The 20,303-nt window shown below is 44.4% G+C and overlaps 1 protein-coding gene across 4 annotated transcripts in view; it reads right to left on the reverse strand.

Moving 5' to 3' along the window:
* cdm (importin-13-like protein cdm) overlaps window positions 1-20,303 on the reverse strand; it is a 50,680-nt gene that overhangs the window by 8,508 nt on the left and 21,869 nt on the right. For all 4 annotated transcript variants that reach the window (XM_075672180.1, XM_075672179.1, XM_075672178.1 and 1 more), the window contains exons 12-20: window positions 17,784-17,982; window positions 16,203-16,475; window positions 12,923-13,024; window positions 11,716-11,851; window positions 9,241-9,293; window positions 7,966-8,032; window positions 5,180-5,238; window positions 3,610-3,708; window positions 1,475-1,659 (exon numbers count right to left, since the gene is read on the reverse strand). In XM_075672180.1, coding sequence (XP_075528295.1) covers window positions 1,475-1,659; window positions 3,610-3,708; window positions 5,180-5,238; window positions 7,966-8,032; window positions 9,241-9,293; window positions 11,716-11,851; window positions 12,923-13,024; window positions 16,203-16,475; window positions 17,784-17,982 — 1,173 coding nt within the window. The remainder of the gene's footprint in view (window positions 1-1,474; window positions 1,660-3,609; window positions 3,709-5,179; window positions 5,239-7,965; window positions 8,033-9,240; window positions 9,294-11,715; window positions 11,852-12,922; window positions 13,025-16,202; window positions 16,476-17,783; window positions 17,983-20,303) is intronic.

The raw sequence follows: 20,303 nt of genomic DNA on the forward strand, positions 1-20,303 counted from the left end.
TCCGCGTCTTCTCACTTGTCCTGTTTTATTGCGTGGTTTTGCATTATGTAAAAAGTCCAACACTTACTTCTGTCATTCTTCCTCAACACTCTCAGCTGGGGTGACGCTGATAGCAATGCCCTGCCAATCACTCCTCTCTTTTTCTTCCCACATAGTAGAATTTCAAGGTCAGCATCTGACAAAGGTGCGCGAGAACGACAATGGAGCAATGACAGGATGGGAGAGACACGTGAACAACTTCAGCTTCCACGTTTGAGATTGGAGGGGTTTGCATGCATGCGCAAGCTTCTTCTTGAGAGTAACACGCATGAACAATTGCTCGATGGCTGGCAACTACGAGTTGACGACGACAAGTCCTATGAGATCTACATGGGCATGGATCCCGACATGAACTATGACAGACTGGGGCAATATAGTAGAGGCCATGAAAGTTGCAGGAGAGAGATAGTGGTCTTTTATGTGAGATTGCAGGCTCCCTGCTGCATGCAGAAGAATATTGTGCTCGCATGCTCATGGCAGCGTTGCAGACAGATTGCAAGTGTTTCCTTACCACGTTCAAGAAGTATTGCAGTGCCCCTTTAAAGTGCCATATGCGGCCCAGTCATGGAAGTTTAGATAGACTCAGAGATGAACAGTGCATTCGGCTGCAAAAGTGACGAAGCCAAGTGTGTGCACTGTCATGCCGGGCTCCATCGACTCTGCAGTCGAGCCAAAGCAGCATTCTGCCTTGCGCTGCTGGCATGAGCACCGTGCACAAAAACACCAGTGTTCTTGCAAGAAGTTGTGCACGTAACGCATTGTGGTGCATACAATGATCTGAGCACAACAGGCAGCACAGTTCAAACTATGAACTTCAGTCTCATCTTGTGCAAAATTGAGATGCAAGTCCTGCAATGTTGTTGGTGATGCGCACAACCATGCCAGCATTGCGAGATGCCTGGTAGCTGCCGGGGCACTGTTTCTGCTAAACCGAAGCAGTTACCTCGCATGCTGCGTGACACCGTGTCACCGAGCCAAGGAACATGAACAAAAGTTAACGAAAGATGAATTGGCGCACTTGCCTGCGCACTGCAATGCCTGTCGCAGTGCACCTCTTTTTAAGGAGATAAAGATTCTGGGGAGAAGCCATGACCAGACTGCACGCGAACTGATGGAGGCTTATCACATAAAAAAGAAAGGCCAAGGCTGTGTTAGTGACACCTCCATTAGGTTGTTTCAATCGGAAATAGATTTTTTTTTTTTTATAATTGGTTACCACGCTAGGCTGATGAGTGTTCTTGTTTGCTGCGATCTGCGCATGTTATATATGCCTATATATGCCCACGGGCTGCCGTGAATAAAACAATTGAAAGTTACCGCCCGTGCTGTTTATGTGTTCTCTCCCTCTGTCCCCGTCTTTATTTGCGGTCAATATGATATGCAGTTACCAACACTGCTTTGCATGAACCAAACACTACTACGGCAGTGACCTCACCTAAGTAGCAGATGTAAGTAGCGCACTCTGTGTTCTTGCTTCAACTGTGGACTTGGAAAAGCTGGCTGCGAGAGCAGTTGCGTGATGACCTGGGTGGTGGCCTGCAGGTTCTGCCTGGTCAGTGCCAGCACCACGTCAGCCATGGGCTCTACCGCTGACCGTGGCGACTCACCGCCACCAACCACCTGTGGTGACAAGACAGGCATTCAGTATTCCTTGCACTTCTTTTTTAGGGCAGGACAACAGGAAAATCACTTCTGTGCAGTCCACTTATCGAGGGTATTTAACTTGCATGCAATCAGTTCATAAACATGCAGTGCATTACACTACCCGTGAATACAACAGGCATTCCAGTGCAAGTCAAATAAGATGAGACATCTTGCTCTAGCTACTAGAGTTATGTCAACGAACCAGCCTTGTGTGTTTCAGAAGTACATTTACTGCGGTAAATTTCACTTGTTGCCACTTCAGTCTCGCAAATGCATGTCGTGTTGTCTTCGTAATAACGCTGGTTTGAGGCAAGAGTTTGACAGAAGGCAAGAGTTTCAAATAATAGTTCTGCAAAAACGTTTGCTTCGAGTTGTTCACAAGTTCGACTTCGCCCTGCCATCTGCCAGCTGCCTGGTTAGCTCACATGGTAGAGCAGCTGCCTGGAAAGGCGGTGATCCCAGGTTCAAGCCCTGGACAAGGACAAATTTTTCTTAAACTGTGAGGCTTTTCTTTCGAGGAACTCGTATGGGCTTCCTTTGTAGCAACTGCTACAATTTGGTGGTTGTCTCGTTTTCCCTTTATTAATTACTTCTTTCCACTTTGCGGGTTTCCGCAGAACTACATATTACGTCAAACACATATTAGACCCTTGCCCATTTTTCTTGCTAAAAATCGGATGTGCAATAGGTTTCTACTTTGTTTAGAAGCTTTAATGTTATCTCTACTTTCGTTTCCTACTTTGGTCACACAAAAAGCAGGAGCGCGTTTGACTCGGGGGCATGTTAGAATCTGGCAAACAGTGCCAAATGAATCAGAGGTGTGTTTTGACGTTTTTTTCTGCAGCTTGTTTAATTCGACCTTCCAGATAATTCAATCATTTTTGTCAGTCCCGTGAGGGTCGAATTAATGGAAGTCGACTGTATATGCATACATATACAAATAGGCATATACACACTGCATGCAGACTGCACAGGCCTATACCAGTTGGGCACCTACCCTCTTGTATCCCTAAAGGTGCCTTGAAACACTTTTCCAACAAATCGTAGAATGGCCTTGCTATTAAAGGATGTCATTGCACGAATCTCATGCCGCAAGAATTTTCCAATCCTTCAAGCATAAGGGAAGTTATCCCACCAACTCGCGGCTTTCTCTTTCCACCTCCGCTAGCGCGATAAAAGCTACACAGGGCAGAAGCCAAGGGGGCAAAGCCCTGCCCAAAAGTTTAGTGTCTCAGTGGTGAAAGGGTTAATCATGCATCGTTGTGGCGATGGTTGCGGCAGCCCGTGGCAGACGACGCTATGTAGCACATCGCTGCTATCTTGAAGGCCACGTGCAGCAGACGATGCTATGCGCAACTTTTTTTTTCGTAATGCGGCAATGTAAATATGACGTTAATTTTTTTGTATTTTTTAGATCACAGACGTATGTTTCATTTTTTTAACTAAAAATTTGCGATTGCGTAATACTGAGAATGTTCTCACAATGAGGAAATCGGCCAATAGCTGTTTGTGGGTCCAGCTGCTTGAGATGACGCTGTACTACGACATTGTGGAAGCAAGGGCAAGCAATTTTTCACAGTTTTTGACACTAGATTCTAAATTCACTGCTGCATGAAGTACAATAATATTTGGCTCACATGTTCATGGGATACTCTTATACAGATCAGCAATGTTTTTCTTACTATGTTCAAGAAGTGTTTCAGGGCTCCTGTAAAAGATTAGCCAACAGCTCGGTTTTGAGGAATACTAAATGAGCACATATGTTTTCAAGAAATTTTAAAGGCCTTTGGTAAAAAAACTTTTCAAGGGCTTTCAAGGAGCTGTACACACCCTGTACATCGCCGATGGATGACGCTATCAGTGCTTGGAATGAACAGCCCACACAAGCGATCACTCGTAAAGCGAAATCAAGCAAAACAAGCACACCATGAGACACCTCTCCAGAAGGGACAACCGGTAGGCGTTGACTACTTGTACAAGTTGTACAAGCGACACATGCTGCTGGCTCTGCTGGATCACCTCAGCCTGCAGAAAAGAAAAAAAAAAGGGTGCTGCTGCTGAGCTCACCTGTGTATAGTATTTACTCAAAGCCATATGCACTTTGTCAACATAGCCATGGGAAAGCTTCATGGGAAATTGGCTCTTGCCGCCCAATACACAAGCGGTAATTTCTAGCTGCTGAGAGCGAGAAAAGTATGGGAGAGAGTAGAACGGGTGGCAGCGGGTGTGGGTCGTGACAAGGACATCACTAAACACTACTGCAAACCAAAAAAATGCGTTCAAGGCCCAGCCTACTTCCCGAGAGTCAACAAGCAGATAGGCCCCGAGGACAAGGCCGAACAGTGTCAGAGCAGGTTGGCTTACCGATGCTAGCTGACTGATGTCATGCTCCTTCAGCTTTGTTTCCTTCCTCCATGGGGGCCACAAATAATATGTCTTCACTCAAGACACCTCTTCAAGTTCATCAGTTATTTATCAATTTCAACATCTAATTAAACATTTTCATTCTGTGGTTTGTGGGGTTCTCACACCCATGCTCTTGGGACAAAGGAACGACAACACAGTAGTGCAAACAATCACAAGGGCATTTATTGCACCTTTCATAGATCAATGCCTGCTAGTTGAGTTGCTATCCACAAAACATGCCGATGGGCGCGTGACAAATCTAGAAGTCCGACTCACCGCGATCGGATAGCGAGCAAATATGTTCGCCCTATGCTGGATCCCAACTACCTTGAGAGTACCATGCTTACTATCATGAGAGTTTCATTTACACTCTCATGTAATTCACTTTTGCTGCGCAGCCGTTATCACATCCCTGTTAGGGTGCACAAGCACACCCATGATAACGCACGAATTATGGACATTGTTGTTTCTAGTGATTAATCGTGTTAAGATGAGGAATGTCACTAAAGCCAACGTTTCGACAAGAGAACAAGACTTAAAGGGACACTAAAAAGAAAGACAGGCTGAGCTGTGTTAGTACTAAATAACTTTATTCTACAATACCAAAAAAGCAACTCCTACCATGAGAGAATGTGTGGTAGGAGAGAGCATGAATGAAAGAGTGGCGGCAACGCCACTTTAAGGTTCGTGCACCAGTTCGCAGTGACGTTTCAGACTCACAGCCGGCTGGTTTGGTCTAGTTAATTTCTTTTATTGGAAAATATGAACTATGTTTACTCTAAAGAAGCCAAAGAATGAACATGGCAAGTTGCAAACACTTTTACTATCCACAATGGCCAGAATATGAGAAAATTCTTTAAAATCAGTGACATTGCACTGACATTGTGGTGCAGGGTGTTTCGGCTTGAAATACAAGAAAAAATTTTGGGCTTGATTTTTCCTTCTAATTATCAATCTCTTATGAAATTAACAAAAATACAGTTTCTAACGAACACTTTATCAGTTCACACTGATTTAATGTTTATCTTCATAGTAATTATTAAGTAGTAACAATTAAAGGAGCAATAAAGAAGCAACGGAATAGACTTACCAGGAACAGTGCAGCTGCCTTGACAGTCCCTTTCTCAGGAAGTGTAATGGCCACGATAGCTTAAATAGAAACAAGGAACGTTGACATTGAACTGAAGGGTACAATATTGAACAAAGTTAAAGGAAGGGGAGGGCAGCAATAATCAAGATAGTCAACTTCAATTTAACAAAACTGCTCATACCATACTAATTTACTACCTATGCGCGGTAAAGTGTCTCTTCAATGTCCCTCGCAGATATATGTGGAAAATGCAGCTAGCACACTTCACAAAATCCATTAGTCAGGACTCAAGTTTTCAACAGAACTCAAGTTTCCAAGAGCCCTGTTTGATTGTCAGAGTTGTTAGAACTTGGTAAACTACTGGTAAGCATGACATTTAGCCATAAGGTGAACACGAAAAAGCCGCTTGAAGTTCAGCATTTTCTTTGCCTGTGTGGCACATCTTATGTTCTGCCGGCAATCCTGTCAAACTTGAACTGCTGTGGTTTTCTTAAAGCGAAGCTCTTCTTTGTAAACCTCGCCAGGATTCGTGAGTGTGGCTGCAGCCTGGCTGTTCCCTTGCTGATTAGGCCAGTCGTTCACAACGGAGCACACGTGCTGCGCGTTCTGTTGAGTTCCTTGCAGCACCACCAGATGGTGCTTGCCTTCGCTCATCTGCGAAGCTAGGGAAACGCCGTAAAGCTAGGGAAACTACTGAGCATGTTTTATCAGAATGTGAAGACGTCTACCCAGCGGTCGATTTAGGCACCGCTGGCCTCCTTGAAGCCCTTGGGTTCAGCGGGAGCAGTGGTAAAGCAAACATGTCCGCAATAGGCATTAGTAAGAGGCGATTGGAGAATTGGTGGAAGAAAAGTAGGGAAATGACAAAAGACGGAGACATACAAAAGCACAGTTCGCAATAGGGGATCAGAAAATTTGGGCGCGGTAGTTCACAGTGTTCTTTTTTTTTTCTTTTTTCATTGTTTAACCTAGGTAGGACATTAGGCAGTATAATAGCTAGAGCTTGGTGGCGCAAACCACCACCCCGTTCCAAAGGGGATGCTCATAACATCCATCCATCCTGCGGTGCTAGCCATGTGAGGGAAAGGAAAAAAAGAACCAGAAGGCTCACCTTCGCGCATGTGTGCCTACACAGTAATGAGGAAGTAAGCATCTCTTGCAGATAGAATGGATTCCCACTGCGCTACGTACATCTACATGCTGCCTCAGAAACCATGATGAGTTCAAGGCGTCCGTCGTACTCGCTAGTAGTTAGCAACTCTGCTTAACAAAAGGCTCGGTATAATTTGTGTGCGCTTGCGCTTCTGTGAGTTTGCACCTGCCCACATGGGTGTACGCGTATTCCTGTTTCGAGTCTTCATATTTCATTTCATTTATTGAACCCTCAGGGCCAAAGGCATTAAAGAGGGGAGTGGTTACAAAACAGAAATACATAAATAAAAACAATGCATATTACAGAACAAGTATTATCATCTTCCTGTTATACAATGTTAGCTAGTGCAGAACGAAAATGCTGGTTATCAATTATGTTGACTATATCTGCAGGAAGGCGGTTCCATTCGCGTGATGTGCGAGGCAAGAAAGACTGAAATGCAGTTTTAGTGTTACATGTTTCAATGCCAACTTTGTGACGATGGTCAATGCGGTTTGACACGTATCTGGGGGACGAAATGAGAGAATCGCGTAGCATGGGGTGATGGTATAGTTTATGAAAAAGGCTCAAACGAATTGTCTGCCGGCGGGATGCTAGAAGAGGTAAAGAAAGATTAGCTTTCATGCTTGTTACACTTGCGGTACGGTTAAAGTTGGACAGGATAAAACGAGCAGCGTTATTTTGAACCAGCTCAAGTAAAGTTATCAGTTTTTCATGATGCGGATCCCATATCGCGGCGGCATATTCCAAATTAGAACGTATTAGTGTTTTATAAAGCAGTAATTTCAAAGAAGATGGAGTTTTGGAAAAGTTACGGCGCACGTAGCCCAACATGCGGTTAGCTTTGTTAGTAATGTATTCAATATGGCGCGTCCAGTTAAGATCAGCAGAAATATGAACACCCAGGTATTTATATGAAGTAACCGCTTCTAACGCAACGTTATTTAGGTAGTATACAGGCGGAGAGTTGGCACTTCTTGATATGCACTTCTGATATGCACTAGAACATATGCACTCAAACAAAAGCTTTGCTGCATAAGGATTCCAACTCATTGAATCTGCTGCAATTTCTTTAATACTAATGACGCAAACTTCTATGAGCATAAACAACAACTCCAATGTCAATGATGACACGGAAACCTGCAGTACTGACATCACGGAAACATTAACTGAAAGAGGTCCTTGTGGAGCTTTTGCAGGCTGATCGTGATGGTGAGGAAACTGTCAAGAAGTTGCAAGAACCAGTGGTGCTTGAACATGGCGCAGCCAATAATGCTCTCATTCCTTGGAGCATTTTTCTTCAACAACACGAGTGCACTAAAGAATTTGTAAGCGAGTTGGGTGAAACAGCAGCTTTTGTGAAAACACACAACTTTGCGCAGTGACAGCATCTAAAATTACTGAATGGCATAAACAAGGGTGACTTTAATTATGCACATGCAATAAATGTCTCCTCACTTCACATACCTTTTCGCTTTAATATATATTTGAGTGCACCTGTAAGAGCGTAATTTCTTTTCTGTGGATCACTTCTGTTAAGAAACTTCTGATAAAGCACACATTTTATTTGTTCATCTGAATTTGTCCAAAGTAAAGTCTAAAGCAAGCAAAAATAACAATGCAAGCAGCTTACCACACTGGAACGCCATGGATAGGTTGACGGCCTCATTGCTCAGCAGGTAAGCAGCCTTGCGGGCAAGCTGCAGTGACGTCATTTTACATTTGACGCTTTAAGTTCACCAAAGGCAAAGCCTTATACAACCTTTTTGCAAGGCGACAATTCTGTGCAAACATTTAGATTTTATTTTTGACGTCTCTCTTGCAGTGAATGCAGACAGGAACAAAACAAAACAATGCAAAAATTAAGATTTTTCAATTACTTACACTGAGTCTATAAATGTGGTCTTGTCCTAATAAGTATTTTGGGTGCGGGCACAAAGTCATGTTCCAAATGCAGCTTGCCTAAAGTGACCTATAATCGTCAACAACTTAAGAATGCAGTCATGAGTACACCACTGCACAACCTGAGAAGATTTTGCATAAATGTGCCCGCCAATTACATTTGCTCATTTCTGTGATGTAACAGCAGAGGCACAGAGAACCAGTGCAGTTTTCTGGGTGGAGCCTTTACTGGAATGTTTGGCTGTTATGGAGTGGAGGCATTTTAGCAACTTGTTTTGTGCCATGCATTTTAGCAACTTGCTTTATGCCATGCATTTTTCATTTCATTTTATTTAAGAGCATGTTTCAAAAAGTACTGCGTACACATCTGGGCCATTAGCAGTATTGCTAGTTTTTTTACTAACTGCTTATGGCAGACAGTACAATCAGGTCTATTCCCAGCCAGGTTATACTTGAAGAGGTGGATGCTTAATTATGTTGTTAATGAAGTTTCACTAATTGACATTATATTTACAAACTTTAGAGCGTGCTTCAATTGCAGAACCAAGGCTGGGCGTCAATGAAATCTTAACAAAAACCTCACGTCTTCGCAAAAGCCCTGATGCTATGACCAGTTTCGACATATCCGTCGACAAAAGTAGTTCAGACATACTATTGGCATGCGGCGCCTTCTGTGCTTCCTAACTCACAGAAGGCAGCACGTCACGCCCTTTAAGACAGTTGGCACAGTACAGGAATTCTACAATGCCGCCTTCGTGTGAGATTTCAGCAACAACAATACCATATTTTGACAAAGAAAAGCTTAGAGATTGTCAGGAGTGTAAACTTATCGCTCCATTGTGACCTAATTTTTGTATAAACAACCAGTGCAATCTGCTTGTATGTGTGGCCCAGTTTTTCCACGGTTCCTGTGCTACACAAACTTGCACACAGGTGCCTATTAACCTCTGAACCCACAAAATGGCTGAAAGTAACTACAAATAGAAAAATTTGCCTGGATGCTTACTGTGCCAAGAAGCTGATAAAATGACTCCAGGACGGCTGTGCTTTCTTGAAAGTCTGCGAAGTGAACAAAATGAAACAAATATCGCAGTGTATAATGAACCGCACTAGTAAGAAGGTAATGACAAACCACCACATGCAAAAGGAAACTTTAGAGAGGAAGGCTTGAGAAGAGGACGGCAATTAAAAATAAAGAGGGGGGTCACAACAGGAAATAGGTAAGGAAGTAACCGTGCAAAATGTAAATGGCTTCTCAAGACTAACCAGGGCCTGTATAATTCAGTGAAAAACAACAGCGATGTCTGAAGAACATTTTGCAAAGGAAATGCATGGCATATTTTGCAAATTAAGGTAGTGGTTGTTCAAAAGGTTTGTGATATGCATTGTCTCCATGATATCAAGTGGAACCCTGGTCACACATGTCCCCCGATTTTGCGATGTCACGAGTTTCATGAAAAAATTGGTGCTGTCCCAGCGAGGTCCCCATATAGACTAGGGACAACACGTTAAAAACCTCAAGTACACAATGTGAAATTATGCACATCCTGTCTCATACGACGACCCACACAAAACTGCAAACCATATGGTGGAACTTGTCCTGTCTGTGTTCCTTCCTCTGTGCCGTCGATATTGGTGCTTCATCTATTGAAACCTATGGTGGACAATGAGAAGCATCGCCAGCTTCTGGAAGCTCCCGCACAGTGCTGTCCCCTCCATCAGGAAGGGGAGAGCACCCCTTCGCATGCGGAAAGCTCAGACTGTTCACCGGGCTCCCTCTTAGCCTCCTTTTTCTTCCCTCGCATCCTTTGCCCCTCGCATAGTTTATTTCTCTTCCCTCTCTTCACATCACTCAACCACCGCCTGGCTTCATTGCTGACTCATTGCACTTTCTCTCTCTCTGCATTTTCTGTCAGCAGCGCCTGCTCCACTCACTGGACCCGTTTGCATATACAGCTGACAGCGCTCTTGGCCGCACAGTTCAATGCGTCCATTGCCATATCTCGCGAAAGCGAAGCTATCTCTGAAAATGATCATCCAAGAATACCACCCTAGTGTGCATAGAGTAACGCGAAAGCATGCGCGAAGATCGAAACAATTAGCCGCCGGAAGGCACATTGCTCGTATCAGAGATAAGCGTTCACAAACACACACAGTTCAGAGCCTTGTTTATACGCAAGCACACCAGACTTCTCACACGTCTGTTATTGGGTTTCCAGTTTTGCGGTGGTCATTGTATCATGCCAACACTGCTGGCTGCCGCCTCGGATGAGGACGACGTCACAGATGCAGCTATACTTGTGCCTATGTTCACGGATTTGCTGCATGGCATCGATGACATTCCGAGATTCATTTGTGCAGGCAATGAGGCCTTAGGTGACCTCCTTGGGGGCGTAGCTGCACTTGAAAGACAGCTGTGGTGCATGGCTCAAGAAAAAAAAAAGAAGATCTATGGGAAACTGACCAAAGTTTTTAAGTTTGTAAATCTGAAAAAAATGTCTTAGCATGCTGGTAGGCATAGATCACAATACACGGTATACTAAATCTCTCGAATAAAGAGCGATTGACAACTGCAATGCAGTATTCTCTTTGCATTTACTTCTGGGCAGTTTAGTTTCTGTTTCCAACAGAGTATTAGCCTATAGGTTAAATTGGAGCTCCTCACAACTCTTTTGAGCAAAACTGCGTATTATAGACAATCTTTGTTGGACAGATTATAAGACACCTGGATTATACAATGCTCTTGCATAGTCACGAGAAAGTTGTATAATCAGGGTTGTACTGTGTTTTGCACACACAGGCCTCAGTTTCTCTTCATTCGCTATCTAGCAAGTTCAAACTGGAGATGTATGTGGCCACATTGAGCAGTTCAATTCTGTGGCTTAACTCAGATAGAAAATTTCTAGACACAGTTGCCTTGACTCCAAGGCAGATTGCTAGACTTCCGAGTGAAGCTCATGAAAACCTTGCAAGTTCTTTTTGGTGTGTCATACGATTTAGGCTGTACTGCTTATACAGCATCACAGGTCCCAGCACGTCTTAATCTCGGAAGACATGCCAAGGAGTGACACATCCACTCATATTTCAAATGTTAAATTTTGTACTGAGGCTGCGCTATGTATCACACTATCTGAAATTAGGCTTCTTGTGGGCCAAAATTTCATTATAGTTGGCATTTAGGCAGGTAATTCTGATGCAAGTTCTCAAGAACTGCCCCTTTGACTTGGGGGATATAGTATACTGATGGCAAGAAAAAGAGTCAAGGGTTTCATTTTCAGTCTTGGCAGTTGCGTTCCAATAAAGGCACAGTGTAACAACTGTTGCACACTAACATTAGAGCAAACACTAAAAAGCTCCAGGTAATCAAAATTAACCTGTAGCTCTAAGCTATAGCCCCAACATTTAATGCTTATTTTAGATGTGTTCAAATGCTGGTTTAGGCAAAAAAATATATATGCGCAAGATGCTGGAAGGTACGCACTGCTAAATGATGTTGCCGCCGGCAACAAGGTTGCATTACATATCCGTGCAAGTGCTGGAGCTGCAGCTGGGTGAGGCTTGTCAGCAGGAATAGATAACATCAACAGTAGTGGCCGACAGGCTTCCACAACGCTTGCCTGTGGAGATGACAAGTTTGCAAAATAAGCACTACGGTGCATGCCTGCCAAGACAACGTACCGCACAGATAAATACACAGGCTTGCAGCTTCCGAGCATTTGAAAACGTGTACGCTGTGGAATGAGAGCAAATATGAGACTATTTTTTATCATGCATCACAATAACAAAGAAAGTACAGCAGATGACACTAGATATCAATAGGCAAATTTGTGCCCGTAATCGGATTTATAGGTAGTGGGCAACACTACTAAGGCTAGAGAAACTTCTTTTACTGCTCACATATGTGACCAAAAAGTGTCAAAAATGAAAGAAAGACAGGTATGTGTCACGAAATTCGATGTAACATTAAGTCTCATACCTTTATGCCACAAAGAATAACGTATTTATTAAATGGAAGATGTCCCAGTTCTGAAACTATACATCGAATGAACAAAGCGTCACATTTCTGCAACTAATGGTTGCAGAACATTGCTTGCGCTTGCGACCAAAACATGAACATATTAAAACATGCGAAGTAGTTATTTCGTAGGAAGCATTGCAGATCAAAAACTGTGCTGCAAAATGCACGGAGTGAGACTTCCACAGTTGGACTATTTGCCTAGCCTCTGCAGCATTGCCTGCTAAGTATGAAACTAGTGCATGAATTGAACCCGTAACCTTCGTATGACCGACACAATGCTCCACCAATTGAGCTACGGTGACAGCTGTACCCCCGTCCACTTTCCTAAGTAGTATTTGTTGACGTGCATTAGATCGAGAAGAAGTTTGCAGGGATGACATGGCCACAATTAGTACATGACTGGGGTAATGGGAGAAGTATGGGAGAGGCCTTTGCCCTGCAGTGGGCGTAACCAGGATGATGATGATGATGATGATGATGATGATGATGATGACGACGACGACGACGACGATTAGATCGAGCCCCAGGAGCTTCAGCCAGTGCCACTTGCGGCCATGCGGCAAATATGGAACATCTTTTCAATTACTGGGGTCACATAGTATGCTAGCACAGGATCAGGCAATTGGGCAGTAGCACAAGCTTACACAGCAGCACACAGCTTGACACTTGCCTGGGGACATGCCTCATGAAGTTGAACCAAAAGAGACAGGAGCTGCTCGGCTGCAGGCAGACCCAGTGAGACAGCTGCTCGTTTTACACACTCACAAAGAGCCTGCAAAGCAAATAAAGTGCAGTCTTGAGTATGATAGCTGAGTGTGTGCTACTTGTAACCTGCATACTCGTAATGCATACATTTGTGCAACATTACGTGCAGCATGTTACAGCTATCTGGAGCACTATATATGCAGCGACAACCACAGCAGCCGTGAGCACTGAGGGAGCCATGACGACGACTCTTTTAGTGTTATGAGAAGCCACACTTTACCTTAATCACGAGCTGAAATGCACCGCAAAAGCAAAGTTAATTCTTCTACGTAAAATTTATACCATCAATATCACGGTCAGGCACGAGCAAATTCCAGAATCTCACACACCACGGCAACTGTAGCATGTGGCCACCAGAAACACCCGACAAGATATCAGTGGTGTCTAGTGCATGCACAGGTGACACATATGCATTAAAGGGGCCATAACACCAAATTTCTGAGCTAAACTTATGCATTGCATGTTAAACAGTGCGCATCCCACATCAAGCTCGCCAAATTTGGACACATTCTTTGTGGTGAAAATGTTGGCAGCGGTGAGCCTGAGATAGTCTATGCTGGCGTTCTCTAGTTTGTGCTGCTGAGTGAATGAAACACTTGCAAGATCAAATCAATGGCGATGCCCTTAAAGGGCCCCTCAGCAGTTCTGGCCAGGTTGAGCTGACAAGCGCAATGCATACAACGTGCACTAACGATCATGTCTTCTAAGTACAGTCAAACTCGTTTATAACAAACTCGATAGTTCTGCGAAAAGTGATTGCTGTATCAGTAGTTCACTATATGTAAACTCCCCTCTCAAAACAAGCAAAAAATTAACGACATTGAAGGTAGCGGTAGCAGTTACAATTTGACACCACTTCAGTCCAAAGATCTTATCCTTAATATCTTACTTTTTCTTTACAACACTTTACCACATCTAGCTAAATGTTTCTGTTAAAAATGTCACCCAAAGATTGAAATGCATCGTCATAGCTTTTAAAATGTCACCCGGCCAGTTTCGATGACTTGTCATTTCAAAACTGCAAGCACAGCTGCTGCCATTTTTGCTTCGAAAGCTTGTTATATATTTTACTATCAGTGGGACATGACAGGATTCTGAATATGATAGCAAAGTGTTCTGGTTGGCTGGAAGCGAAAACTGCTGCGGCATGCATGCAAATTGTAAAGGTTTTGCCATTGCAGCTGCAGCATCAGCTGCACGCGCGCCAAGAGGTACAAACTTACACATTTTCTATGTCGCTCGAAAAAGTACGAAGTTCAAAAGGCAGAACACCTTCGCAATGTTTATCAGCAGCAACATAAACAAAGTGTTCATGAACCGCAATCTACCGATAACACATAGTAACGTCCGCCGACTCGAAACAGAGTGCTGCTATCGTGACCTCCCAATAATGCACGCAGTGGGATGCAGAGAACTGCGCAAAAAACTGAAGTGCTGCCGTCGTGGCCTTTGCAATAGCACTGGTGCATGCTGGAGACATGCCTTGAAAGCATGGTTACCCTGGCATAGTTGAAAGAATTGAAAGCGGGTTACTTTCCTCGAGGTTCCTGAAATCTGCATGCGGCGCTAGCTTATCTCGGCGGTTGTATCTTCATCATTGTTTGACTGGAGTCATACTGAAGCGGGGTGCACAATGCCATGTTCCCAGTTCGGTCAAAATTCCGTGCTTCGGAACTTCACGTGCTCCCCCTCCTTTTAACGCAGTACGGCACTGTTAAAAACATTCATTATATCTGGGCAGAGTTTTATTAGGCAAGGCTGGAAAATCATGAATGCAGTGAAATGTGGTCTTTACAACCGATACGTGACTTCGAGAATTATTCAAGGCAACATCACTTATTTGTTTGGTGTGTTGCTTCAATAGATGAACTAAAGTTTAGAGAAATAATAACACAAGCAAATCGAATGTTTGCGTGTCGTCGTTTTACTTCATACCATAGCAAGAGACATATTTTCGTTTCCTCTGCTTGCTCCCACATTGTACAGTCACACAGGCAGAGAAGAAAACTAATTTCTTAACATGTTCCAGTGCATGATCATGCTCTTTGATCTGCTCACATCCACCTCAGTGTTCAGGTAGCAGTGACTTATCGTGCCACTAATTAAGGGCGTCATTCCAGATAGCAGTTCCAGCGGTACAACGACGTGGCACATCGTGATAAGGATCCATGGGCCAGGCCAGCCTCTACAAATGTGCGCACACTGAGGGATCAATTTTTATGTTTGTCACCACGAGGGAACCAAGTGCCGGAGGAGGAAGGCACCTGGAGGTGGAAAATGAGAATAATAGCACACCGGAGCAACAGGCGTCGCATGGTTGAGGTCAATGTTGTGTAAGCGACCACGTTCGTGCCCTCCCCATTTGTGCGTCAATGCCGCGGTGCTCGCTGTGCATGTTTGCGATGTCTCTTCTTTGCATATGCAGCAATATGCACATTCCCTGTGGCACGGGAGGCGTTGCACTGTAGAGATCAATGTAGCTGCGTTTCTAAGGTGACGTCAGCAGCTTCACGTGCCTAGCGCCACTGAGCCCACTACCCTTATGTTCTAGCACATTGTAGCCGGGGAAAGTACGAAGGAGTGTGCTGAGCCAAAGCCACCTAGTGGCTGAGCGCAGCAAAGCAACACGACCTAGAGGAAAGTCTAGGTAGTATTGAGCGAAGTGAGAAAGGAGAAAGGAGGCAAAGCGTCGGAGAGGAGCAGAGTAGGCTGGGTTGACCTCCTCTGGCACTCGCTATGGGTTCTGTGTGCGCTATGGACGTGCTGGGCTCGTCTCACGATCAAGAGGCCAAGTGCTCAGCAAGGACGGAGCAGCGACGCAAGTGGCGGGGCAGGCCGAGCACGAATCGATCAACCCCGCAGTTGTCATCAAGCGCCGGGCGCAAGCTCAACAGGTCCGGCAAAAGGCGCAGGCTTGGCATGACCAGCAGGCTCCCGAGGAGTGCACTAGGCAGCTTGCCACGTTGCGAACGTCCCACGCACAATGCAGAAAAAGGGAATGGCACCCGTACGCTTGCGCGTAACCCATGTTCATGAAGTGAAACGTCGCTGTAACTTTTATTCCCTTCGTTATACCCAATATTTCGTTGAATACTATATATTCTTTACAACCGATGTTTCATTGCATCTATATTCATTACATCTGTTTGTCATATGGGCTTAACATGTCTTTAGCAGATGCCTACCTCGATAGTGTCCTCATCACGGGCATGACTGGCGGCGACAGCGTGGAGAGCAGGCAGGGCTCGTGCAATTACTGGTTCGACCAGTGAGGGCGGCTCCTCACGGGCTGCCAGCCCCGACAGGAGTGCTGCCAGCTCGCGTAATGCCTCCCCCACTGCGGGCAGCCCTGCTTGCAGCAGCTGCAGCTGGTAATCCAGCACTGTGGATAGCCAAGCCTCGGAGAGTCCAAGGTTCCAAGATGCCAACAGCTGGCCGGCCAGGCTTAGCAAGCGAACCTTGGGGGTGAGGAGAACAACAAAGCAAAAACTAGAAGACACCAATGACTCTTATTCCCTTGAAGGGCCCTTCACCAGGTTTGGGCATTACAGATAAGAGCGGTACACGTAGGTCATGCGCTGACAATCTTGACTTCACGACCTCCAGTGATAACTGAAATTTCCAATGGGCCTGGTGAGCCTGGGACCCTTTAGCCCTACAAAGCTTAAACATCATTCCACATGAAGGAGAATCAAAATAACTTGTTCATCGTTATTTCTGGCCATGAAGGGTATAAAAGAACTGAAAGGTCAGGCTAGTTGACTTTGATCACTCTTCAAACTCTTCAAACTTCACTTTTCTAGTGCAAGAAACGACCTGGACAACAGAGAAGCACACACTGACGGCGCTGTCCATGTGTGTGTCCTTGTAATCTATGTTGTTTCTTGCGCAGAAAAAGCATGCATGAAGAGTAGGTAGGTTCATACCCAAAAAAAAGTTTGAGTAAAAAGTTAGTATGGTAATTAATCAATAATTTGTTTCATGATCTATACCTACAACAGAAAACTTCCTCCAGGTATATCAAAATATGCCACTATGGTCTTCGTGGTAGTTTTCTGTGCTTAAATCAATTCGAAAGTGTCAGCCCAAGGCACCATTTCTGATATGCTCAATTTACTGTATGTGGGATTCCTTTATATACTTGGTACCACATTGTGGCCTTATGTTAGCACCAGCACAGGCCAAATATTGATACATAGCTCAGAACTGACAATGCCGGTTGAATAAGCGGCACAACAGACATACAAAAGATACTTGATGAAGCTAATGCATGTCTGCCAACCTGCGGACTCTTAAGATTTACAAAATTCTGCAGACATGGCACTGACACAGAGGGGAATAGCACATGTATTTTTGAAAGTTTGCTCTGAGCACACGCGTTCTCAGGGATACATACATAGTTTATCGACAATGATTTGCCTTTATATGCAGCCCATAAGCAACAGCGAACTTGGAATGGCAAAGATGGACGAGTGCATTGTTTTTAGATTACAGTGGTTCTTTTAGCGACTTTGCTGTGGTCAATTTCACCCGCTTCAGGAACTTGCCTCTATAAACTTACTCGAAGCAAGTACCCCTTTTGCGTCCTTTTACCAATGAAAGGCTTCAAATAGAAGGCTCGGAGATCAATCAAACTTTTTTTGTGAACAGAATCTATTTTTCGTAAATACTGATGTGACATTTGGAAATTCATAAAACAAGCCCAAATTTGTAAACTTTACCAAAAATTCTGGGGAGTTGGCATGTATGCTAATGTGCAAGCTCACCCTCTCACGGGGACGCAGCTGCTGTCCCAGGAGAAGTCGCTGGGTGACCTCTAGTAGGGGTTGGGTGTGTGGGGCAAGAGCCTGAGGGCAGTCCCGGGCAAGGTCCTTGAGGGCCAGGGAGGCTGCCATGGACATCCTGGGGCCAGCCTCCAGGCCCGCAAGAAGCACAGGCAGCACCACACCAAGCTGCTGGGGGTCCCTGCAGGCACGATGGGCTTACAGCACAAGTATGCATATGCGTAAGCAGTTGAACCTTGGTACAGCCAAACATCATGAAACATCCAACATGAAAATGACTTCAACATATCTGTTATTCGTTATAAGCATAAACACTGATATCGTAAATGAAATCATGTGTTTAAAACCTGTTATGGGGCGGTGCTATTGGTGTTGAAGAGGCCGAAAAGGTGGCCATAAATGCAGATTATTCAGGTGCAGATGCTGCTTCAGAATTAGTGTTTTCGAGCTGAGAAAATAAAATGCCCCTCTGCTATTTCATTGGGAGCTGGTCTCAAGATCTAACCTTAGTGGCCCAGATTAGGCTTAGTGGTCGCCGCTCAAAATTTGACCCTACATAATAAATACACCCTCCAACTTCGCACAATCTTTTTCTTTTTGAGTGTTCAGTATGCAAATATGTACAGCACATCTGATTTCTGTCACAAGCACACACATTAACATCATCAAAAAGAAATAAAAAATCCTGAGTTCATTATATGAGTGAGATGAAAAAAGCATCCAACAGGCTAGATTTTTTGCCAGACACAAACACACGAGGAAACATCTCTGGCTTCATTATATGCTGCTTCGTATCGTTGTTTGTTACACCGAGGTTTGAGTGTGCTAAAAATAGCACGAATTAGGAATCGAACTTGTGTACAGAGAAACAAGTAACACTAGAAATGCCTTCATTATATCTAATGCTCATTATATGCACATATTCTTTAGACACTAATATTGGTGAGAAACAAATGGCAGATACAAGACGAGACAATACTGGTGACAGGAAAGCAAACATATTTGTTTGCTCACAACTCAGGATTTGTATTTTCGTAGCAGGAATTGTCAAATACTCAGCAAGAGCAACTCGAAACACATTCTGGATGCGCGTCTTCACAGGCTCACTGTGTAATCACATCAGTTGGTCACATACATACGCATACAGGCTTTGTCCCTAGAGTAATGAGACCGCGTTTGGTAAAAATAATTTATAGACCCAATTGGTACATATCATTAAAATTTTTCAAAATAGTCTCCTTGGGCATCAATACACCATTGCCAACGCGATTCCCACGCTACACAGGCTCCCTGGAAGTCAGCTGCCATAACCTCTTTCAGAGACTGTGACAGCAAATAGGATGGCGGGAACAATGTCAAAACAGTGACCTTTCAGGCTTCTCTTCAGCTTTGAGAACAGGAAAAAGTCTGCCGAGCTCACATCGGGACTGTACGGTGGCTGCGGCAAGGTTCCAATCAAGGCAGGGAGGTGCAGGCTGGAACGCTGTCGTGGTGGAGCTTCCAGCGATCGGCAATCTCTTTTCATTTCATTTCATTTATTGGAGCCTTAAAGGCCCGGAGGCATTACATAAGGATTACATAAGGATTACATTACATAAGGATAATCTCCAGTCATTTCTGTTTGACGGCTCTGTGAAAGTGCTCAAGGACTTCTTTGTGGGGCGTGGCATTGATGGTTCATCCTGCAGGTACAGATTCTTTGTGGACCACCCCACGCTTGTCAAAAAAGACAATGAACATTGTCTTCACTTTGGACTTTGACAGTCTCGCTTTCTTAGGGCGCAGGGAGCTCGCGGTGTGCAGCTCCGAACTTTGGCGCTTCATTTCAGGGTCGTACAGGAACATCCATGATTTGTCGCCTGCTATTACGCCGTATAAAAAGTCCTGTTCACTTCGTAACTGCACCAACATCTCATGGGAAACGTCAACTAGTCATTGTTTTTGTTCACCACTCAACACTTTTGGCACCAATTTCGAACAAATCTTTTGCAAGTTCAAATTTTTCTAAATAATCTTGTGAACTGTTGTTTTGCACATGTTGAGGTTTTCAGCAGTTAATCTGATACTCGAATGACTGTTGGAGATCAGGAGATTTTTTCATTCAGCCACATTTTCGTCCAAACCACTCGTTGAAGGGCGTACAGATCACTTCATGTCTTTAACGGTATCCCATCTATTCTTGAACTCACTAAACCACTGGGAAACCTGGGCCCTTGACAGGGCATCATCTTTGTAAGCCTCCTTAACCAAGGCAAATGTCTTGGAAGCAGTTTTTCCCAGGTGAAAGCAAAATTTATTCGCGTACCGCTGCTCCAGCGAACGCTCCATTGTTTGTTTTCTGCCGTAACAAAAACTCTAAAACAGCTTTTGCGCCATTTAAGATCCTCACTGCGCCAGAGCTCGGACGTGACTGCCTCTTGGTGCATTACTTAGCTTAGAACCCTCACCACAAATTCTGCCTCTGGGGGGCCACACTACTGACGAGTGCAGCACCGCGCGACA

The sequence above is a fragment of the Dermacentor variabilis genome, chromosome 10 (genome assembly GCF_050947875.1).
Source record: "Dermacentor variabilis isolate Ectoservices chromosome 10, ASM5094787v1, whole genome shotgun sequence".
NCBI lineage: Eukaryota > Metazoa > Arthropoda > Arachnida > Ixodida > Ixodidae > Dermacentor > Dermacentor variabilis.